At 40.4% G+C, this 24926-nt stretch overlaps 2 protein-coding genes across 2 annotated transcripts; one reads left to right on the top strand and one right to left on the bottom strand.

Moving 5' to 3' along the window:
• The first annotated feature begins 1940 nt into the window (after positions 1 to 1940).
• LOC133519872 (vesicle-fusing ATPase 1-like) lies at positions 1941 to 20752 on the top strand. The gene is made up of 15 exons (XM_061854034.1): positions 1941 to 2041; positions 2735 to 2864; positions 3652 to 3737; positions 4395 to 4540; positions 5452 to 5590; positions 6384 to 6526; positions 9472 to 9671; positions 14530 to 14662; positions 15489 to 15691; positions 16424 to 16612; positions 16990 to 17122; positions 17482 to 17639; positions 18877 to 19061; positions 19910 to 20068; positions 20612 to 20752. Exons 1-15 carry the CDS (start codon positions 1941 to 1943, stop codon positions 20745 to 20747), a joined length of 2241 nt encoding a protein of 746 aa, XP_061710018.1. The 3' UTR covers positions 20748 to 20752.
• A 2655-nt stretch (positions 20753 to 23407) lies between these two features.
• On the bottom strand, positions 23408 to 24908 carry LOC133519871 (transcription elongation factor 1 homolog). Its single transcript, XM_061854032.1, has 3 exons — positions 24643 to 24908; positions 24434 to 24550; positions 23408 to 24339 (listed from the first exon to the last, which is right to left on the bottom strand). Exons 2-3 carry the CDS (start codon positions 24547 to 24549, stop codon positions 24207 to 24209), a joined length of 249 nt encoding a protein of 82 aa, XP_061710016.1. The 5' UTR covers position 24550; positions 24643 to 24908; the 3' UTR covers positions 23408 to 24206.
• Between the last annotated feature and the right edge of the window lie 18 nt (positions 24909 to 24926).

Here is a 24926-nt window from a genome sequence, read left to right as displayed (position 1 = left end):
ACCGAAATTTCTAAAGTCTGCAAAATAAGTAAATTTGAAAAAATATATGGCTCTAAAGAATTAAATATACAATATGGTGTCCCTCAAGGCAGCGTACTTGGCCCACTCCTTTTCTTAGTGTACATAAACGACTTCCCGAGTAAAGTTCATCATCCAATGATCATGTTTGCTGATGATAGTACCTCGATTGTTAGTTTTAAGGAAAATATTAACTATGAACACGATATAAACTCAGTTTTAAATGAAATGATAACATGGCTCAATAACAATAATTTAATTATTAATTTAAACAAAACCCAGATCATGCACTTTCACCAACGGAAAACGGTACTTAATATGAATATTAAATATGATGATAAGACAATAGACAGAGTAGCTGTAACAAAATTTTTAGGACTTATGATTGATGATCAACTTACATGGAAAAGCCATATAGAATATGTCTGTAAAAAAATAAACAAATCCGCATTCGCATTACAAAAACTTGCTAAGGTAGTAGATAATAATTCACTAATAACCGCATATCATGGCCTTGTAGCCTCTATATTAAGATATGGCGTTATTTTTTGGGGAAACTCAGTCCATAGAGATGCTGTCTTCAAAGCCCAAAAAAGATGCGTCCGTGCCATTTGTGGAATAAACATGAGGGAAAGCTGTGTTCCATTCTTTAGATCATTAAAAATCTTAACATTTCCAGCACTATATATATATGAATTAGCAAACTTTATAAAATTCAATCCACAACTATTCAAATTGATATCTCAACAAAGCAAGCTTCCCGTACGTGTACAATATCTTAATAACATCTGTAATAGTCAACACAACACAGCTTTCTTGGGTAAGAGTATACTGGGTATGGCTCCAAAAATTTTCAATAATATCCCAAATGATATAAAGTGCCTGCAACCTGACCAGTTTAAAATACGACTAAAATCATACTTAATAAACAAATGCTATTACTCAGTAAATGATTTTTTTGAAGATACCTGAAATAGTTATAACTTGTCCATTTTATATAGATACTAGTTTAACATGTAAGTACTTCATCATTATATTCTAGATTTGTGAAATGCTGCTATTTTTTTCTATTATAAATATTTTTATTGCTGTAATATTACTGATAATCCTAATTTAGGTAATTGATTTGTAATAATTTTATTATTAACATATGTATGTGACTTTTTTAAATATTTGTATGCCAATAGGCAAAACACAGAGTTCTATTTATTACTTTATATATAAGACCTTAAATGTAACACCTGTGTTCCACAAATAAAATTTACTTTACTTTACTTTACTTTACTTTAACATTTCTAATCTTACTGGATTTTGGGATATTCGATTGTGTTTCCTTTTATTTAAGTGGATCTAATAAAATAATATTAATTTTATAATATTTTAATCTTTCCGACGTTGATTGCTAAATTATTTTCGTACACCGACAACACTAGCGAACCCGTATTGATCGCACCGACCAATGATTCTCGACCAAAATAAAGGTCCATTGCAGTCATTCGCTGACGGGCGGAGTAGGTTCCGTCAAATCTTCCAAATATCACTTGACGTGAATCATTGTCAAATTATTAGATATTGGGCAAATAACAAATTTACAAAATGTATTCCTCATTGGTAAGTATAAAAAATTCGACCTTATTATGTATACCCTATATTTTAAAGATATGGCGCTTGTAGATACGCATTAAAAATTATGTTAGTTATGTGACTACTATGACTTGTATCATGTTTCAGGATGGTAATAGGTTTTCTCGTTTATTTAGAAATAAAAATCGCTTTTAGCTTTAATACATTTTTATTTAATTTACTCGTATTTTTTATTTCTTATCAGTTTAATAAGTTTTCATACATAAGTGAAATTACAGAATTCCTGTAGTCAATATTATTTATTTACTACTGTGTCCACTTTTATTCACTATACACATATGTTTACACAGCGTATGAAGGCCGCAAAATGTCCTTCGGACGAGTTGGCCATTACCAATTGTGCCCTCATCAACAAAGAAGATTTTCCCAGTGATGTCAAGTGAGTTATTGTTGTAGCCTAAGTACTCTACCTATAAGTTAAGATATATATTTAATATCTTTAAATCAATATATCATGTTTAAATTATGTAGGAGATCATTGGTTTTGGAAACTTAAAAGAATCTGATAACCTGGCTGGGCATGCAATAAAATGATATGAAACATAACTTTGTAAAACGCAGAATGATTTTACCATTTTTAATTTGGATTTTATCCATATTTGTACTAGAGGTGAAAAACCACATTTAAATTTATACTTGTGCAAGAAGGGAGGAATTGACAATGTTATGTCAGTGCTTAAAGTAGGCTTGGTGAAGATAATGAGATCCAACCCCAAAACAACAGTTACATAAAGTTATAACTGTTTATAATCTGGTCAATCAATTTATATCTCTAACTAAAGCCATTCAAGAGCCAGTAAGTCACTTCATTAAGCTTAGGCAAGCCTGAATTGTTAGTAACTGGAGCATAAGCAGGGAGATACACACTCTTTTAGGAAATACAGACTTTTTTTAATACTTAAATTATCACCCAAAATAATGGGATGGGATCTATAGTTTCATACTCCAGGTTACTGACAGATTTGACCTGCCAGACCAAATTAGGAGAAATAACTGGCTGACAGGACTTGAAATCAAAAATCTTAAAATCAATTAATTTTTAACCATATGCAAATATGTTATAAATTTTCAGGCACATTGAAGTAACAACAGGGCCTTCACAGAGTTTCGTCTTCAGCACCCGCTTTTACAGTGGGGTTGAAAGTGGTACAGTAGGATTCTCAGCACCACAGAGGAAATGGGCAACACTCTCCATTGGCCAAGTAGGACATTTCTTTATGATTGTGTACACACTCTTTACATCTGTTTGTCGCACAATTCTGTTTGTCTTATCTACTGCGAGTATGTATGTGCGTTTGGATCGCGCAGCGCGGTGCGCTCCTAGCAATAGCACTACACTTCTTGACTTGTTTTGCATGTTTTTGTTCTACCTGACACACAGCACTTTTATTAAAGATTATATTTATACTACTTACTTACCAGCCCGGCACAATTATATTTATTATTTTTGCTCACTAATTTAATTTTGTAATTGATTGTTGTGTTTTTTCTCATATAAGTGAATAATTGTTTTTCTTATTAGAAATAAATGGATTTGTATAATGCACTTTTCTGATATCTTAGTCCAGGGGTCGGCAAACTGTGGCTCGTCGTGACTATTCAAATAATCCGAAAATTTCAATCTTTGTGTTCTTAGTTTACTAAAATATCTTTTGCTCTTTGAGATTCTTAAAAATAGTGATTTGTACTCTGATTGGCTTTTCTCAAAAGTTTACTGACCCTTGTCCATGTCCTACTATCATCACTAGCTTATAACATCTCACCACTGGGCACAGGTCTTCTCTGACAAGAGTTTTTGGGCTGTAGAACCCAGATTAGCCTAACTGCAAGTTTTGAAGACTTCACTCACACATTTGAATTTCTTGGCAGTATGCAGGTTTCCTCTCAATATATTATAATTTTCAACTTTGAGTATTAACCTACTCTTTTACCAGGAACAAAATTGTTGGAAATTGAGATAAATTTTAACTATTATGTATCTTTTTACAGCCAATTGATGTCAAACCATTCAAGCCCCAAAATGCAGATTGCCTATGCAGTGTTACTTTAGAAGCTGACTTTATGTCTAAGAAAACGTAAGTATGGCTTATAATGTAAACGGTAAAAGTGAATTCTTTTAAAGTACCGATCTTCCGATTGAAATTTCTATTAAATTGCCGGGTCCACACAGAGCGAGCATACGCGCGAGGCAACTTCCTCACGGACAATACGGCCAGTGTAGACGTGCCTCGGCCGAGGCGGCGCACTCGAGCCAGGAAATCGCGAGAACGCAGAAAAACGAGTTTACGGGATTCAATAAAAACACGACGTATAAACAAGCAAGAACAAAGTTGCCTCAGTAAATGCATAACATCACACAATATTAGAAGTAGTAGAAACAGAAATGCATTTTTCACTTTAAATAGAGATTGCATGCATATGCTTATTAGCCCTTAGGGAGCAGCAGCGGAATTATGCTTCAACAATTATAATTCAAAAAACAACCAACTAGCTTGGTCCACACAGAGCGAGCATATGTGCGAGGCAATTTCCTCACGCACAATACGGCCAGTGTAGACGTGCCTCGGCTATCGATATCGATAAACGAGGTGGCGCGCGCGTTTGGTTGTTTTTTGAATTATAATTGTTGAAACATAATCTGCTGCTGCTCCCTAAAGGCTAAAATAAGCATGCATGCAATCTCTATTTAGAGTGGAAATGCATTGCTGTTCCTACTAATAATTACATTTCAGCGTATCGACTGAGCCGTACGACTCGGAGCAGATGGCGCGCGACTTCTTGATTCAGTTCGGCAACCAGATGTTCACGGTCGGCCAGCAGCTCGCCTTCTCCTTCCAGGATAAGAAGGTGCTGTCGTTGACTGTCAAGAACTTGGAAGGTAAACGAGTGCTTACACAGCATACTATTACTAAAATAATTAAAAAAGCTTGCGATTTAATTTACAGCTTAGATTTTGATGTAACGCGTGGCAGGTGAATGAATAATACGAGTACATGCTGGAATTATTAGTTTCAATCGGGTAAACTCTGGTAGTTTAGTGGTTGTTGGTATACGGGTTGGCCGGTATTCCGAGATCGAGGACAGTTTTGCTTTGATAACTATGTTGTCGTCAAGCTCACCATACTTATTAACCTATGTGCTAATGCTTTTACACATATGTAAAAGTTTTCTATGACGAGATCTGTGCTGTATACAACTATGTACTTGACTACTTATGTTGTAACAAATGCACCCAGTTCACATTTATCAGATAATCTGGCAGTCCACCTAAAGGTAATCAGTTTTTTAACCGACTAAAAAGCGGAGGAGGTTCTCAAGTCGATGCGTATATTTTCTGTCAGCAATTTCATTTTTGATAGAACCTTTTACCACCGTCTGCTTTTCTATGAACAGGTAACTAATACTCATCGAGACAATTGCAACAAATCCAAACACAATTTGGTTACGGTATTTAATCACAGAGCTCCTATGGCTACCTCCTGTCTCAATCATCAGATCATCTCGATATTACCATAATATTGCATTGTCACCCGAGTTACATTGTGTATGTGCTGTTTCAGCTCAATCGAATAATGGGCAGTGGGTCTAATTTAGTGCATGCATGCATATATACAAACAAACATGCATGCATGTAACTCCTCTGAAGTTGCAGGCGTACATAGGCTACGGAGACTGCTTACCATCAGGCGGGCCGTATGCTTGTTTGCCACCGACGTAGTATAAAAAAAAATTGCAAGTTAAATATAAGCTTGTAAATAACTTATAAATTTATAATTAGTAAAATTGTAGCGGTTGACGCGCAAGCCATGGCGCAGGGCGCGAAGGTGGTGCCGCGGCGCGTGCGCCTGGGCCGGCTGCTGCCCGACGCCTGCATACAGTTCGACAAGGCCGAGAACTCCTCGCTCAACCTCGTCGGGAAGGCCAAGGGGTGAGCTTTTATTCGGCAACGGAAAGCGTTTCAGGTTGCGCCATGGTCATATTGTCCGATCCGATATCGGATGTCGGATGATCCTTGGAGAAAAGCAGCTGCTAGAGAGTTATCTTTTGAACAATAAAAGTTTAAACGATCAATAAATAAATAAAAGGGTGCCATATGGCCACATTGTGGTGGTACCAAAGAAGTAATTTTTTTTAAAACGCTCTGATAACGCGTGAGGCCGGGAGTGCATAGTGCATTATGAAATCGGTAATTTTTTTATAACTGGTTAAAATTACGAAACCGTTTTGTTACCAATTTTCAATTTTAATGTAACTAGTGAAAAATGCGATTATGAGTTTGATACAAGTTGTAGGAATTCAATCATAAAATGGGTATCCACCTTTGCAGTTCGTTAATTAATTGAATCCGGCGTTACTTTGCGAAAATCCATGCTAATTAAAGCAAGAAATATGACTTTGCTAATCCGCGAGAAAATAACATGTTAGTCAATCAGTTGATTCTGTAAATTCTGTTGGGTGGGAATATTAATTGCTCGTAAAAATACGCAAGTAAGTATAACGGGTTAGCACTGATTGACTAACACGTTATTTTCTCGCGGATTAGCAAAGTAATATTTCTTGCTTTAATTTGCAATTCGTTCTACATAGTAATTATTTTCGTTAATATCTCATACGTACGGCGAGTTACCAATGTCTACAAACACGTAAATCATGTAATTCGTTCTGCGTATGAAATGAGCACTGTTAAACCGTAATGGCATTAAGTTCGTATATATCTGCAGAAAACAACCACGGCAGTCCATTATCAACCCTGACTGGGACTTCGGCAAGATGGGCATCGGCGGTCTGGACAACGAGTTCAACGCCATCTTCCGGCGAGCGTTCGCTTCTCGCGTCTTCCCTCCCGAGGTCGTCGAGCAGCTAGGTGAGATAGCCTCAACGTCTCTGCACAACACACGACAAACATAGTAGTTCATATCAACCCCGTCTGGGACAACGGCAAGATGGGTATCGGCAGTCTGGACAACGAGTTCAAAGTTATCATCATCATCTCCTAGCCGTTTTCGACCACAGCGACTGCGTTCTACCGCTGAGAGCGTCGCTGGTGCGCTCTCAGGTGACTGATATAGCCAATTTTTGCAGCAAATGTACGACCACACTCGTTGCAAGTCAGCACCCCTCCGACATAATTGTAAAGTATGGCCGCAGGTGGTCTGGCCTTCAGCTCGTCGCGCTTAGCGTCGAGTTCTGTGAGCCGCCTGGCTTCAAACTGACGCACCTGAGTCTGCACAATATGCCTCCAACGTGAACGGTCACTGGCTAGACTCTCCCACTTCGTTGGCTCTATATAAGCTCTCTTCATATGCCGTTTCAACACATCTTTGAACCGCAAGAATTGGCCGCCTTGTTTGCGCTTTCCATCTTGCAGTTCGCAGTAGAAGATGCGTTTCGCGACTCGGTCTTGGGACATGCGGGAGACGTGACCGCACCATCGTAGTTGTCGTCTCATTAGGTAGGCCTCTATTCCAGCGACATCGGCACGCCTAAGTATCTCCGTGTTTCTAACACGGTCAGACCAATGGACGCCCATAATTTCGCGAAGGCATCTCAGATGGAAGCTGTCTAATGAGCGAATATGCTTACGATACAGGCACCACGTTTCTGAGGCATACAAAAGATTCGGCAGGACAATAGCCATGTATACAGCTATTTTAGTAGAAAGCTTTATATCGTGTGACCGAAACACCTTGGAACGAAGTTTTCCGAACGCACCTGCAGCGGCTCCTATTCTGCAGTTAATTTCGTTGTCAAGGTGGCACTTAGCTGTAATCGTGCTACCCAGGTATTTGAACTGCTCTACTAGTTTAAGTGAGTCCCGTCCGAGTTTAATGTCAACCTGCGGATTGGCAATTGTGTCGAGGAACAGAACTTCAGTCTTCTTGACACTTATTTTAAGGCCAAATCTATGACATGACTCATCAAGACTCGACATAAGCTGCTGTAGAGCTCCTGGGGAATCGGCCACAAAACATAAATCATCTGCATACATCATCTCCGATATGATTGCTCGAGACACCTTGGTGCGCGCCTTAAGCCGGGCTAAGTTGAATATGCCACCATCGGATCGATAGCGAATACGGATGCCGTCAGAAGAAGTTTGCAGTGCATCCCGAACTACTACTGCGAAGTACAAGGCGAAAAGAGTGGGCGCAAGCACACATCCCTGCTTCACGCCACAACTAACAGAGAAAAACTCTGATTGTTCGCCCTTGACACTTACACAGCATTGCATGTTGTCATGCAATAGTCGGACCATCCTGACAAACTTTTCTGTGCATCCCAGTTTCGCCAAAACCACCCACAAAGCTTCGCGAGGCACGCTGTCGAAGGCTTTTTCGAGATCAACAAAACACAGGTACAACGGTTGACCCTGTTCTCGACATTTCTCTTGAAGTTGCCGTATAGAGAAAATAGCCTCGCAGGTGCCTCTATCTGGCCGGAAGCCAAATTGGGTCTCGGGTAAGATGCTTTCCGATAATGGCAACAGGCGGTTTAGAAGTATACGGGCAAAGACTTTCCCTGGAGAAGTTAGTAGGGATATGCCTCTATAGGAGTTACAATCTGAACGGTCTCCTTTGTTCTTATATAGGGAGCAGATGCGAGAGACTCGAAAGTCAGCAGGTACTCGCTCTTCTTCCCACATTTTAGAAAACAGCGTCCAGACCGCCTCATGAAGCTCCGCCCCTCCGTACTTTAATAGCTCTCCAGGTACATTGTCAATGCCCACCGCCTTCTTATTTTGTTGTTGCTGTATGGCAGCGACAACCTCACACAACAACAGAGGCTCATCCAGTTTATGTTCTGTAGGCAGTGCTGGTATCAAGTGAATGTGCTGCATATCAGCAGCACGGTCAACATTCAATAAATTGTTAAAATGTTCTGCCCACCTTTTGAGTACGTCAAACTTGTTGGTAACAAGTTTAGTGCCATCTAATGACTTTAACGGAACAGAACTTCGATTTATTGGACCAACAAGCTGGCGAATCTCACTGTGAAATGCACCCAACTGGTTCGTGTCGGAAAGCCACTGTATGCGCGCGGCTTTGTCGTGCCACCACTTGTCCTTTACTTCCCTAATTCTTTTTCTAAGGAGAGTACCATTCTGCTTAACTGCGTCTGCTTGGTCACTACGATTCAAACGCAACAGTGCCCGGTGTTTCCTAAGTGCCTCAGTCAGTGTTTCGTCGTTGTCATCAAACCAGTCCTCACGTCTACATGATTTTACACCAAGTATCAGTGAGGCGGTGTCAATTAGTCTGGACGACACCGAACTCCAATTCAAAGTTATACTCTTAAGGTCACCTGGAAAACAACCGTGACAGCTTACACGGCTTGGAGTTAGCCAAGATGAGCTTTGGCGGTGGAAAATTGTACAGCTTCCTTCAAACCTTCAAGAAAAGATCGTACTCCTACCTTAAAGGCCGGCAACGCTCTTACAACCCCTCTGGTGTTTTGAGTGTTGCGACCAACTGAGGGTGCCAAAAAAACTAAAAATTGATTCGTGTGTCGACAACTTCGAAATCTTTGTATATATAATCAATCAAATATATGTTCATGCTGCAAAACAACCTACCTATTATAAAATACCTGTCACCAGATGAAGTAATCTACACTACTCATTGTTGAAGTCAGAAGACATTTCTCAAACATAGACATGTGATCAGTCACGTTAAAAGAGTAAGGGCTAAAACAGTGGATTTCATTTGTTAGTTTTTCTTTGACATGCTGGACTTACGAAGAAACAGTAAAAATAAAAGTAAACATTATGCTACAATATTTAACATGTTTCTCGTTTGTCGTTGTACGCAGGCTGCAAGCACGTGAAGGGCATCCTGCTGTACGGGCCGCCCGGCACCGGCAAGACGCTGATGGCGCGCCAGATCGGCCAGATGCTGAACGCGCGCGAGCCGAAGATCGTCAACGGCCCGCAGATCTTGGACAAGTACGTGGGCGAGAGCGAGGCCAACATTCGACGGCTGTTCGCTGATGCTGAAGAAGAAGAGAAAAGGGTAAGACCACCTTGAACATTTTTTTTTAAATATTATTATTATTATTATTATATAATTATAGGCGAGCAGCTATTTAGCTGATGAGCCTATGTCACACAGTGTCCTGTATTATACAGTTCAAAGTTTGTAAAGTCGTATCACATCACTAAGTAACATCAGTCTAACTTATTGTTTAAAAGCCACTTGTCCAATCTGTTTTTAAAAACATTGACCGAGGGAGCAGTTACAACACTATCCGGTAAACGGTTCCAAGCCGCCACGACACGGTTGGACAAAGAATGATATGCAGCTTTAGTAGTAGTGGGAGTGCGAACAATTCTTAGGCTGTGACCTCGGGTCTCGCGGCTGATAGTTCTTTTGTTGATTATATCGTGAATGTCGGGGAGGTTGTAACAGTGGGTAACAATCTTAAAACACTCGATAAGGTCTCCTCTCGCTCTCCTGGCTTTGAGTGTGGGCAGCTTCAGTACCTTTAGCCTTTCTTCATAAGGTAGGCGTTTGAGCTTAAATGGAATCTTGGTGGCTCTTCGCTGCGCACTCTCTAAAAGGTCAATGTCTTTGACAAAATAGGGATTCCATACTTGGAAAGCATATTCGAGCAAAGGGCGGACATATGTTTTATAAATTTTGATAAAAACTTCAACAGATATGCATTGGAAGGAGCGTTTTATAACATACAAGAACGAATTTGCCTTTTTGACTATATTATTTATGTGCTCACCCCACTTCAGGTTATTTGTAACTGTCACACCGAGATCCTTTTGAGACGTCACCGCTGCAATTGGCGAGCTTCCTATCGTGTATTGGACCATAGGGTTTTTTTTACCAAGGTGCAGAACTGCGCATTTGTTAACATTTAATTTTAATATCCACTGCGAAGTCCACTCCGTTAACCGATCCAAATCAGATTGCAGCTGACCAGAAGAAACATGAGGGTTAGCGAAGAACTTTCCATCATCTGCAAAGAAGCACGATTCTGACTCTATTAGTGCTATTAAGTCAGTCACAAATATTCCAAACAGAGTCGGAGATAAGACAGATCCCTGAGGTACTCCACTCAGCACATTTAGTGGTTGAGACAGGCAGTCACCGACTCGCACACTGAAGGTTCTGTCTGACAGGTACCCTTCTATCCATTTTAGTAGCTTTCCACGGATTCCAAAATGATCTAATTTCAAAAGTAGTCTCTGATGAGGAACCTTGTCAAATGCACGTTCAAAGTCTAAATAAAGAATATCTACTGGAAGGTTACGGTCCATACTTTGGGTCCAACCATGTACACAGGTTAAGAGATTGGTAACTGTAGATCTTTTTTGTACAAAACCATGCTGCTTCACTGATATTAAGTTTTCCCTATTGAGGAAACCTGTCAACTCCTTACATATAATTTTTTCCATACACTTGCAGATAATGCTTGTGAGACTTATTGGTCTAAATTTGGACGGGTCGGTCTTGTCACCATTCTTGAAAATTGGGGTTACTAGAGCATGTTTCCAATCCCGGGGTATACAACCAGAGGTAAAAGAACAATTCATAACTTCTGCCAGTTTCGGGGATATCACAGCAGCAGCTTGCTTCAATACAATGCTTGGAAAGCTATCAGGGCCAGCAGCCGAGTTGACATCCAAGGTGTTCAGAACATCAAAAACTTGCTTTGGTGTGAAAAGTATGTCACATAGTGCGGTCTGAACACGAGCCACCTTATCGACTATAGGATGTACAGTGAAATCCGGTTCCTGGGAGTATGCTTTATGAAATTCAGCAGCAAAAGCGTTGGCAATGTCTATGGGGTTGGTAAGTAGATCTCCACTGGCACTTTTAATTGCAGGCGGAATTTCCACTCTGGACGCACTGAGCCTGCGAATGTGAGCATAGAATTTCTTGTCACCATTTGATAATATGTTATTTTCATACCGACTTCTACTCTTCCTAGTCTCTGCAACACACTTGTTATTAATGGCCCTGAATCGGTCATAATCCTCATCTGACTTGCTTACTTTATAGGAGTCCCATCTTAATCGTTTTTCTTTAGTAAGAGCCACTATGTCTTTATTGATCCAAGGTTTGTTGTATTTATTCTGTTTTACTGTAACAAGAGGAGCATGCTTTTGAATATTTTGTGTAAGAATAACTTTAAATTCTGTCCATAGTGTGTCTAAAACAGGCTGAGTTGTAATAGGCAAGGCGTTCAGATCCTTGCAAAGATCATGGCAAAAATTTTCATAGTTGATACGATGATAAAGCAACTTCTGCTTAATCCTAGGGGCATTTCGCTGAGCCAACAGTTGCATTTTGAATGTCAGTACACAGTGGTCACTTTTTCCAATAGGAGGCTGATGAGTTACAGAAGAACAGAGAGAGCTATCATTAGTCATAACAAGGTCAAGCAGGGAAGGCGCATTATTGACGCGGAAGCGAGTCGGTTTAGATACAAGCTGGTGTAGGTTACTGTCTAGAAACATTTGTTGGAAAATTTCAGCAGCTCCTGACAATTTCTGCACAGCGCACAGTGGCCAGACAATATCAGGGTAATTAAAATCGCCAGCAATAATGAGAGTGTTGTTTTCTGACGCCAAACGCAGATTTTCAAGTAACTTGGAGTCCCGCGTCAGCCAGTCGGGTTCATTGTCCGAGCGATACACACCAACTACAAGGAAGTGGTACGAGTCAAACCTAATATCCAAGTAGAGAGCTTCAGCCTCATCACACATGTAGTTCAGGTTTTTCCGAGCTATAATTGGAATGCCATTCAAAGAGTCTCTGACGTAGATAGCGACCCCACCACCTCGCGTTTTGCCGCCCAGCAACCTCGGGCGCCTTAGCCTATCTCGCCTATACAGACTATAATTAGGAATGGCAAAGGTGCAATTTCTATCTCCACCATGAAGCCAAGTCTCTGATACGATTACGATAGCTGGATTGCTCCTGTTTACTTGCAGCAGGAATAAATCAAATTTAGAAGGAAGAGAGCATAAGTTGGTATACATAAAGGTCAGGTCGTTGTATGGGTTGCGGTTGGCTAGTTTTTTAAATTAATGATTTTGGGCACTCCGCTAACATACTTAATAGTAAGGTTAGCCTCACCTCGCTCTGTCCGTTCCTTAAGCTTTTGCCGCAGGTCCGCAAGCTCTGCCCGCTGCAGGGGTGTTTTGTCATCGTATATTCTCACCTGCGGTCTGGCCTTCGATTTGTTCTTGAGTACCTTGACCGCATCCTGACGAGACTTCAGGATGACTTTGATCGGACGATTCTTATTACTTTCACGACGTCCTAGACGAACTGCCTTAACAAAAGCACCCTCACTGGTTGCCTCACTCAGAATCTCCCGCACAATAGAGTTGTCGCTTGATACCGCTATGTTGTTATCATCTGAAGCCGACTCAGCGACGCCTACTATAATTACATTGCACGATCTGCGTTCCCGGTCCATCATTTCAGCAATTATGTCGTTTGTTCCTTGGTTCTGCCCTTGAGTGGCAGCAGCTGCACTCGGAGCTGAAGATAACTGCTTCCTGATATCGGACAACTCCTCACGCACCGCGTCATACGACTTTATAAGCTGAGGTACTTGGAACAAAGCCTCCCGACATGGAACACACAGAAAAAGCAGGGTTCGCTTAGCCTTTAGACCCATCACTCTAGCCTCACTACTCGTCAGATTGCTGCATGCTGAGCAAACATTCCGTTTACACCCATCGCATTGTATCGCACTATCATCATTGCTACAGTCCCCACTGCATTGAAAACACTTCATTTTAAATTGTAAGCTACACGAAAACAAAGAAATAACTGCCCCAAGGCGATTATTTAACGTCACTTTTTCCACGAAAATCTCGCGACACTACACCACACCCAGTGTTAATACATCAAAAGACGGCTTTTGGAAGGGTTTAAGTCACTGATAATTGAGATTTAATCACTTTAACTATATTTAAACATTAAATATGATACGACGCATATTTCGACACTGTTCACTTATTTGAGGGTAGATGAGAAAAAAATATGAAAGCTTTTAAAATGATATGACTGATTACTTAGTAACGGATTAAGGTGCCATTCATTACGTAAGACGATTTTGGCCAGTTTTTGACCTCCTTCTACCCCTATGAAAGAAAAATAAGAATAGGCAGACCTCCTCCCCTTTGTTTGATATTTGTTAGGTAAGAAGCCTCAGATACAGTTTTTAGGAACGCTTTTGGTAATAATCAACTTTAATTTTAATTAAAAAATATATCATTCACCCGTCCGATGCTAAGCGGTTACCGTAGCCTATGGACGCTTGCAACTTCAGCTAGTCACATACCAGTTATTGATCCTTTAAAAACCTGTACAATCCTTTTTAGGGTTCCGTACCCAAAGGGTCAGACGGGACCCTATTACTGAGACTCCGCTGTCCGTGCGTCCGTCCGTCCGTCCGTCTGTCCGTGCGTCCGTCCGTCCGTCCGTCTGTCCGTCCGTCTGTCCGTCCGTCTGTCACTAGGCTGTATCTCATGAACCGTGACCGTTCATTAAACGCAGGCACCTATTTAAATGCCTGAAAACAACCAACCAAGTGGTCGTGCGGTCATTTAGTTAAATTGGACATTGATGAATTTATAATGTTCGGTTAGGCTACTATTTATTTTTATTGGTTATTTTATTGTAGAATTATTTAGTTTATTATATATTATTTCATTTCATGAAGTTTTTTAGGTTGCGGTTACATTTAAATCACTTCTTACACGTTGAGTGCTTCTAGCTCAATTAACTATGGGGCTAGGCGTCAAATTCGATGCCGGCGTTTAATGAAAGGGCTCGGCTACTAATTAGCTTGCTAACTAGATGGTTGCGACATTTATAATAATGAGTTTATTTTCAGGCTGGTCCCAACAGCGGTCTGCACATCATCATATTCGACGAGATCGACGCCATCTGCAAGGCCAGGGGCTCCGTTGGGGGCAACACGGGAGTCCACGACACTGTCGTCAACCAGTTGCTTTCCAAGATCGATGGTGAGGACTACTATACAAAAAGATTAGGAGTTTTAGGAGCTAGATAGTAAAATATAGAAATGCTACTAAAATAAACCTTTTTCTCATCCCTTTCTATAGGATTATTTAAATTTTATTTATAATGTTATTATAAGAAATGTGTTGAAGTAAGGACACTAAGGACGAAGAATTTTGTACATGACCCACCTGTTCCTATCTCTATTGCACGCGCATAATTATGTTGCTGTCCCGCCGATGATGCTGGCGGTCAATGCCAGTGTGCGAGCGAGACAGCAATATAATTATATTACTGTCTCGCCGATGATGACGGCAGTCAATGCCAGTATGCGAGCGGGACAGCAATAAAAATGTGTGCGTGCGATAGAGATAGAAACAGACGGGTATGAAATTCTTCGTGCTTAGCGTCCTTTAATGTGCAGAAAGTTCTAGTTCCATTAATGTGTAGCCACTTTATGGAAATACCCTAAGATTTAGTGTCATAACATCCACGGGGTTATTAAAAAATATGCTGACTCTGGGCCACCAGGGGTACCAATCACAATCGACGGACTGCCCAACGTAACTCAACAAAGAACTATTAAACGTCTCATAAAACAAATTAGATTTAGGCAAAAAAAAATTTTTTTTTTGGTACAGGCTTTTATCGCTGTAGTACGTTTAAGTAAAAATTTAAGATTTTATTGTCATTTGATTTCCTGCCTCTGTTTAGTTACTAAAATCAAGTTTTTAAAGTACAAACATTCAGCTTAGAAGCTCCTTAAAACACTAGCATTATGCTAATCCAAACTAAATTCAACTCCCAATATCATAAAGCCCCAATTCGCAGGCGTGGACCAACTCAACAACATCCTCGTAATCGGCATGACGAATCGTCGCGACATGATCGACGAGGCGCTGATGCGACCGGGCCGTCTCGAGGTCCAGATGGAAATCGGTCTGCCGGACGAGAAGGGCCGAGTCCAGATCCTTAATATTCACACGAAGCGTATGAAAGAATATAAGAAGCTGGCAGAGGACTTTGATGCGAAGGTTTGTCGACACTATTTCTATTTGTGTTGTGACCGCCGTCTCAAGGTTTAGATGGAAATCGGTCTGCCAGACGAGAAGGGCCGAGTCCAGATCCTTAATATTCACACGAAGCGTATGAAAGAATATAAGAAGCTGGCAGAGGACTTTGATGCGAAGGTTTGTCGACACTATTTCTATTTGTGTTGTGACCGCCGTCTCAAGGTTTAGATGGAAATCGGTCTGCCAGACGAGAAGGGCCGAGTCCAGATCCTTAATATTCACACGAAGCGTATGAAAGAATATAAGTAGTTGGCAGAGGACTTTGATGCGAAGGTTTGTAGACACTTTCTATCTGTGATGTGACCGCCGTCTTAAGAGTCAGTTAGAAATCGGTCTACCGATCGAGAAGGGCCGAATCCAGATCCTTAACGTTTACACTAAGCGTACGAGATAATATTTGATATTAATAAGAAGTTTTTAGATTATCTATAAAAAATATCATCTAAGGTTGTCTAGAAGAGATCGCTCTTTGGCGATAAGATCGCCTGTTGTCTACATAGGTTAATTTATATGCTTAATTTGTATGTATTGGTGAACAATAAAGAACACAATTGTATTACAAACTTTATTTCAAGGTGATAGGGTTCAATTTCGCGTAATTTCTATAACAATTCGAAAGAAAATAACCCGAGAAGAGAGGCTTCAATATCTAGTTAATCTAATTATGTGTTCATATCTCCATTTATTGAACAGGAGTTGGCAGCGCTCACGAAGAACTTCTCCGGGGCCGAGCTCGAGGGGCTGGTGCGCGCCGCGCAGTCCACGGCCATGAACCGGCTCATCAAGGCCTCCAGCAAGGTGGAGGTGGACCCCGAGGCCATGGAGAAGCTGAGGGTGGAGCGGGCCGACTTTATGCACGCCTTGGAGAACGACATCAAACCGGTACTTTGTTTTATGCTTGTTTAACCGGTATTTTTGTGCGTTTGTCAAAAAAAATGGTGCAAGCTTTTGTGTACTTTTCTTAAGAGTCTAAGAAAAGGTGATTGCCTAAAGTTTGGATAATGACCAAGACGGTTCTAATGACGTAACGGCCGTAAATTGACAAAATAGTATTTTGTTATAAAGTTCTTTTACATCACACCTTGATATCACACCAGCTCGCTGAACAATCAAAGTATACATTATGCAAATTTTGCACAAATAGACATCGAAACCGCTTATATTTTTGCTTAAAATATGAAATCTAGACAAATTGATTAACAAATTTAAAAGGTTATACCAAAGCGATGGTGGCTCACTCAGTAACTGTGTCACGGCAGGCGTTTGGCACTGCGGCGGAAGCCTTGGAGCACTTCCTGGCGCGCGGCATCATCAACTGGGGCGCGCCCATCTCGTCGCTGTTCGAGGACGGCCAGCTCTACATACAGCAGGCGCGCGCCACGGAAGCCAGCGGTGAGTTCACTGACGGTCCCTCCCTGTTGGTTACTAAATACTAATCAAGTTCTATTACCTATTTCCTGGTATCACTGCAATTGGTCAGGCGCACTCGCTTTGTTATCTTCCGCTGTCAAACATTGTATTTGTATACTGTGGGTAACATTGCCTTTGTTATTAGCTTGCTTATCAGCATTAATGTCATGAACCGGAAATAGTAGATAATGGGAATTTTCACTTAAACTTATACGTCACGTCTGTCAGTTTTGTGACCTAACCGGCCGGTAATGGTACATAGTTAAAAGAGAACGCCCTGTTAAATTACGATGATCCCAACTGGCATTATGTCTCTTGTCTAAACTGTGGAGGAATTTCAGGTCTAGTATCGGTACTGCTAGAAGGCCCGCCCAACAGCGGGAAGACTGCGCTGGCGGCACAGCTGGCCAAGATGTCCGACTTCCCGTTCGTGAAGGTCTGCTCGCCCGAGGACATGGTCGGCTTCACGGAGACCGCCAAATGTCTGCAGATCAGGAAGGTAAGAGATAACAACAGTGTTCAGTTCAGAAGGAAAGAACACAAGAGAAGTCATACTAAATCATGGGGTGTTTGCTTGCAAGTGCGCATTTTAATTGAATGAAAAGCACGTTTTAATGTGCCTGTACTTAATTTATATATTAGACACGATTGAGTGAGTTTATATGCAACTAACGATAGGAAAAAGTCGAGCTACCGAAATAATGAAATATAGAGGGACATTTTATGCTTCTTGTGTTAATATGTAAGATCTAATTGGACATTAGTTGGGGTCTACTGGTCCGAATACAAGCGCCTATATAAGTACCAAATAAAAAAGCGGCCAAGTGCGAGTCGTACTGGCCCATGAAGGGTTCCGTACCATTTATGACGTATTAAAGAAAACTACTTACTAGATCTCGTTCAAACCAATTTTCGGTGGAAGTTTGAATGGTAATGTGTATCATTTATTTTTTTTAGATTTTTCATTCTATTATTTTAGAAGTTACAGGGAGGGGGACACATTTTACCACTTTGGAAGTGTCTCTCGCGCAAACTGTACAGTTTAGAAAAAAATGATATTAGAAACCTAAATATCATTTTTGAAGACCTATCCATAGATGCCCCACACGTGTGGGTTTGATGAAAAAAGATTTTTTGAGTTTCAGTTCTAAGTATGGGGAACCCCCAAAATGTACTGTTTATTTTCTATTTTTGTCTAAAAATCTTAATGCGGTTCATAGAATACATTTACTTACCAAGTTTGAACAGTATAGATCTTATAGTTTCGGAACAAAATGGCTGTGACATAAACGGAGAGACAGACGGACATGACGAATCTATAAGGGTTCCGTTTTTTGCCTACGACCGACCGGACCTGGACGACCGGTTTGGCCTAGTGGGTAGTGACCCTGCCTACGAAGCTGATGGTCCCGGGTTCAAATCCTGGTAAGGGCATTTATTTGTGTGATGAGCATGGATATTTGTTCCTGAGTCATGGGTGTTTTATATGTATTTAAGTATTTATAAATATTTATATATTATATATATCGTTGTCTAAGTACCCTCAACACAAGCCTTATTGAGCTTACTGTGGGACTTAGTCAATTTGTGTAATAATGTCCTATAATATTTATTTATTATTATTATTATTTATTTTGCCATTTGGCTACGGAACCCTAAAAACGTTTGGATAACCCTAGGAATATCTTCACTGGCGGTTTTAACACGAGGGACTAACAAATTGTTCCTTTTCCAAGTACTTCGACGACGCCTACCGTTCCACGCTATCGTGCATCCTGGTGGACAACATCGAGCGCCTGCTGGACTACGGCCCCATCGGGCCGCGCTACTCCAACCTGACGCTCCAGGCGCTGCTCGTGCTGCTCAAGAAGCAGCCGCCCAAGGGCAGGAAGCTGCTCATCCTCTGCACCAGCAGCCGCAGGTGAGACCGGACACTGAATTCCTGGAAAAAAGTTAAAAGAAAGGAAGGAGCATAAAACGTAATTGATTTCAAGCCTCCTAGAATTGTTTAATTATCAGATTGCGTAGGTACTAGGATATTATGTCGTTTTGAAGAGCTATAAGACATTGCATGAGTTATTTCGCATCGCATGTCATCCCATTCCACCATTTACCACAATTTTGGGATAGGACATTTATGACTTGGTACCCATACTTATGATTTTAATACATAGTACCCCTTGTTCTCTCTTTTCTTCTTTTGTCACTCGTCACGCAAGCAGTAAGAATTGGTACTCTACTTATTTCCTAATCTATGTTTTCCTATTTTTAAGCAATTCATTCTGATTAAGGTCAATATGGACAAGACTGTCTATTAGGTAAGGCCTTGTACAGAGCTTTCGTCGCTTCTAACTTTTGTACACATACTCATTTACTGAAGGTCGGTGGAGCAGAAGGAGCGAAGGTCTTCTTTCTGACTGACTGTGTCTGAGAGAAATACGTGTACAAATACGAGATTTTTGCCTTAGGACGGTCTTCCCAATCAAGAATTGTATATGGCATCTTCTCCACATTGAACGACTAAAGTTCTCACTAATAAGTTTGTGATAAAACTTGCATGCCATTGTCGATACAGTTAACTGGCAGTAAACCTTATTTCAATGACGTAAGGTCTAAAAAATAGTGTCTAATAGTAACTGAAGTATACCAAATAGATTTATTTCTATGTTTACAAAGATGGGTGTTACGATACATTTGGTTATTTGTCCGTCACTATGGATTTGATGGTCACTGTACATACGTTCAGTTTCATGTGAACTCTGTTTCCAGACAAGTGCTGGAGGACATGGAGGTGACGTCGGCGTTCACGGGCGTGCTGCACGTGCCCAACCTGTCGCAGCCCGAGCACGTCATGTCCGTGCTCGAGGAGAGCGACGCCTTCTCCAAGCGCGACCTGCAGAAGATCCAGCACGACCTGCGCGGGGCCAAGTATGTTACATTATCAAACATTTTCTACATTGTATGGCGACGGCTAAATTCTTGGAACTCTTAACACCACACCCTGCGTAAATCGACTTATTTCTTATGACGTACCATACAACATCCTCTGGAAACCAAGGCCTTAAATTGAAAAGAAAGGCTTGGATATTGCATTTTCAGTATGGCTCTGTCGTATGCGCTTCGTAAGGTCGCAACAGGTAGGCTATATTATAAGTAATAGAATACGCTTGCACGTAAAGTTTGCTAACAATTAACAACGCGAAAGATTTGAAGCCGCCGGCCCCTTGTATTCTATAACAACAAGGTAATTTAGGTAAACAAATTGTATCTTATTGGTTCTTTCATATTGAAATATACAGAACTTAAGATTTCATTGTTAAAGGTGGTATCAACGGCTACAGCCGTCATCCACGTATAAAAAGAAGTTGACGAAAGCTAAAGACCAAGAGGACTCTAAGTATGTAAAATACTTGCTTGTCAATGAACCTATTCCTTTATAGCCACAACGGTAATATTTTATATTTTCCACAGGATCTTCATCGGAATCAAGAAGCTGCTAGCGCTAATAGACATGGTGAAACAGACGGAAGAAGAGAACAGAGTATTCAAGTTCCTCACAAAGATGCAAGAGGAAGGCGGACTCGACCTGGGCACGACTATACAATAAGGATCATCGCAACCTTAGGGACTACACTCGCATACCACGCGCACCTCATCCGACCTCACGCACTCCAGACCTAACTCCAAGGCCACCGAATGCACGCCATGTACTTCCGACCTCAGAAGCTACGAGATAGACTACGACGAAGTAAGCGAATGTTCCGAGATAGCCGAGTCCAGGAAGAAGGGCCGCTCGCCCAAAGGCAACGAACTATCCCCCGCTAAAATGCCCCTAATGAGAATAAGGAGTGTCGAGATCGTCTTCGAAGACGAAATGTCCACTTGTACAGATACCGGCTTACTCGATAGAAGTATCGAACTAATCGTGTCCGATAGCAGCGACGACTCTACTAAATGCGTCGACGATTTGGAACAGTTGCTGGAGAGGGAGGGCAACAACTCCATCACACTTAACGCGGAAGGAGACTTCTCCGAAGACAACTCGGTCTCATCGAAACCTGTCAGCCCCGACATTCCCAAAGCCGACAGTCCCCAGTCCAACGTCCAAGATCAGGATACTCAGGCGCTAAGCGAAAGCGTAACGTTCCCTATCGAAGACGTCAGTTTGTCTCTCCTGGTGTCCGAAATGGGCGACTCCGGTCGTTTCACGGAGGACCCCAGCTCATCTCACTACCCGGCCTCGCAAGAAACGATCCCGGCGTCCTCGTGCGAGGACGCCCTGCTTTCTCAGTCATTAGACGTTATCAACGTAGATACATCCACCATACCGAGTACACTCGAGATATCGGACATGTCGAGTATGACAGACTCGCGCGGCAGGCTGTGGGAGTACGTGGGCAGCTCGAGCTCGAGCTCGGCCAGCACGGCGCTGCAGCCCGCGGCCGCCGACGAGGACTCCACGGCGTGCGACAGCTCCGACCTGCAGTACGACTCCTTTGTAGATTTGGGCAAGTTCTAAATTTTAACGTTTACCCTTTTACTCTTACTATTACATATGATGTTGTAAAGCTTCCGCACATGTTTACTTGTATTATAGACATGTCGCTGTTTAATATTTATCTAACATGATTGTATACATGTTACGTTATCTTGAGAGTTTAAAAGTTTATGAAAAGAGGATGTTGTGTTTGCGAAGTGTGAAGATTATGTTGTAGATAGTGTGGAAGCGAGCCTCGATTCCATTGCACTCCATCCTGTTTTTGTATCCGGGCAAGTTAGTTGTGAGCTATTCTGGCACCCGAACCTACACGGCTTCTGCACGGAGACGGCACGGTGGTATGCAGCTCTAGTAACCATGTCATTTTCCTTCGTAATTTTCAAACTTATTTATTACTCTTGTTACTAGTTTTGTGTAAATAACACTAAGCTTTCCGTGAAGTAGATGTTACTGAACACCATATCTGTAGATATAATGTAAGGGCTTCATGACATGGTTACAGATATCCCAGGGTTGGTAGTTGTGTTATAGCTTAATATTTATGCTAGGCAATAGCTCAATTTCAAATGTATTATATTGATTGAAAGAGCAATATTATTTATTTCAGTTTACTGTTGATATGTGATTCAGCTATAGCTGTCCCTTTGTTTATATTAGAAATGTTTTGATCAGTGTATAACTTGACGAATAGCTATAAGGAGAAGATGTTGTCAATTTGATAAAGTATATTATAGTATTAAAGCATATTGTTGTTATGAAGTAGAGGGTAGCATCTTTACAAAGCTTCTATTTACATGAATAATAATTACTGGGGTCAATCAACTTTTTTTCTGTTGTTCGTGGGCATTATGGTGCCTACAGAGTAGTATCCATCCTAATTTCCTTGGAGAACTTGGATGTGTTCTAGCTAGAAATCCATCTGGGTAGCATCAAGGGCAAAGTACGACCCGTAGACCAGCTCCGGCCCAGGAAAGGATTTTCTAAGGCCCGCCTCCGGTCGGAATAATTAGGATATGGCCCGCAAAATAATAAAAATGCATTTTGGCTGTCCTCTGAAATTTCTTTAACTTTCTAGCCCCCCTCATGAAGAATGTTTGTCTAGGTGAAACCCAGATAGTGTGTGGTATATGCACAATTTTAATTTTGAATAATAAATAAATTCATTCATTGTCCGGCAATTCCAAAATGATGAAGAAGCAATTATTACAAAAAACTACCTCACTGTTATTTTCTGAGTCAAACATACATATAATAACAATAAAAAGTTGGTTGACTCGACAACTAGAAATGAGTACAATTAAACAAATATGTTAAATGATGCACTTTAGGGGCTTGATTAACTGCCTGTGCACATTGGCAGTACAAGGCAAAAAATCAAAGTATTTATAAAATACTGAAAATCAATTTTACTATATATAAAATGATTTGGTGTTGAAATTGAGTTCTTAAATAGATTTTTGGGTATGTTATATTTATATTATGCTTTTATTAACTAAATTCTCTTGACATGTTATTGGTGGATGTGATGTGATTTAATTATTACATTCCATGCTCACATTCATTTATGCAATAATCTCATTTTAATATGGTAGTCGAATGTACTTATTAAAGGAATTCCATTATTAATATATACTGTGTTGACTTTCAATCATGCTTTTAGAGTGTAACTCAGTAGTGCTTGAGTGTATTACAGTGTAATGAAATGTAAAATTGATTATGGAATTACCAAATGACTGTTGGGAAATAAAAGTGATTGATAAACTGTATAATTTGATTTCATGTTTTTATTGACCTATAAGTTCCTTTATAATTTAACCATCATTATGTAATAAAATTAGTTGCTCTTAAGTTTATAAACTATGGTTTTTTCCTCGAAGGTAAAAAAACTAGATTCATTTTGATATCTGATTGTCCTGCAAATTGCTGGAACATGGCAAAATACAAGGTGCATTAGGTAGTAAACTGGGGCAAATTTGGCTTACTGTATACAAAAATACCTTAAACTTGGTAAGTTGGTTTGAAAATGATCCATAACAGGAAATTACCTATTAGAGAATGGCAACAACAATGGTGACAAATCAAACAGACATTGACTGGAAAGGTGTGATACAAATCAAACCCCAATGTAGCTCATGAGTAGCAAGGTGCTCAGATGTTTTAAAAATAGTCAAGGATCAGTATTAATAATCTGGTACAATTTAAGTTACAAGACAATAATATGGCATACACTTAGCCTGAGATCTGTGATCATTCCTTACAGAAACAAGCTTTTAACACATTCACTGCCAAGACCATGTAAGTGTGTTCATTTTGTACTGGAAACAGGGCGCCTAGCACCGAAAGTGTTAATAAGTTTATATGTTCATTAACCTTTTAAGAATCAGTGAGATGCATATTTTAAAATAACTAAGATTGTTACTGGAATTGACACTAAAGTACATTTTTTTTTAAATATATGCGTCAACTTGAGAACCTCCTCTGTTTTTTTCGTCAGTTAAAAATACATATTATCAATAAGATTTTATAGAGACTCCCATTACACACATTAAGGGCATTATAACCTAAAAGCTAATTTGCGCTTTCACAAGCATCTACCCAGTCATTATAAACATCTATGGGCTCAGACAGTACATTGGTGGTGGTTTGAAAGTCTTCTAAACACACTCGACATTGTATTCGAGCTGTATTTCTTGCTCGATCCCTGAAAACAACGAAATTACAATAAATCATTCCAGCTGGCAAATATAAACAATGAACACTAAAATTTGGATAATGTAGTTTAAAATTACACATACATTTTAACTTCACAGGATTTTTCGTGATTACAAAATGGGCAGTTGAATTGTTGATCAAGCGGCTCTATGGCTTTCCTCTTCGCCGGCGGCTTCCTTTTTGACTTGCGGCGACCCATACTAAAAAAAAAAAAACAAAAATAGTTTAATTATTTGCTGCTAGTTTAAGTGTACTAGACATTAAATATGTAATTGTTTTGTTCTGTACTCACTCGGAGCTTTGCCTTTGCTAGCTTTTGCTGGTATAGACCGGGAGCTGTTGAACGAGATTATTTTAGATGATTTTACTCAAGTCCCATATTTTGCTCTAGGGTTTGAGGTTCCTCCTCTTGCAAGTTCTAAGATTTCTCCACGGTCCCACAATTGGTTCTAAGGAATAATATCTTATATTTCACGTAGAAACAGAATGAAAAAGAAAAGAAGTGCTGTTCAAACTCAAGTATTGATACGTCAATTTTATTGTTTGAGTTTGACAGAATAGTGGTGTGGCAGTGGC

Source organism: Cydia pomonella, chromosome 7 (assembly GCF_033807575.1).
Source record: "Cydia pomonella isolate Wapato2018A chromosome 7, ilCydPomo1, whole genome shotgun sequence".
Lineage (NCBI taxonomy): Eukaryota > Metazoa > Arthropoda > Insecta > Lepidoptera > Tortricidae > Cydia > Cydia pomonella.
Note: the sequence above shows the minus strand (reverse complement) of the source record. Positions and strands in the feature narration are given on the sequence as shown.

Excerpts from the sequence above, each read along its gene's own strand:
- LOC133519872 (XM_061854034.1), top strand. The coding sequence starts at position 1,941 with ATGTTTACACAGCGTATGAAGGCCGCAAAATGTCCTTCGGACGAGTTG. Across the intron at positions 15,692-16,423 it reads CAGAGGACTTTGATGCGAAG|GAGTTGGCAGCGCTCACGAA; the intron begins GTTTGTCGACAC and ends TTTATTGAACAG. Across the intron at positions 17,123-17,481 it reads GCGCGCCACGGAAGCCAGCG|GTCTAGTATCGGTACTGCTA; the intron begins GTGAGTTCACTG and ends GAGGAATTTCAG.
- LOC133519871 (XM_061854032.1), bottom strand. The coding sequence starts at position 24,549 with ATGGGTCGCCGCAAGTCAAAAAGGAAGCCGCCGGCGAAGAGGAAAGCC. Across the intron at positions 24,340-24,433 it reads AAATCCTGTGAAGTTAAAAT|GGATCGAGCAAGAAATACAG; the intron begins GTATGTGTAATT and ends CGTTGTTTTCAG.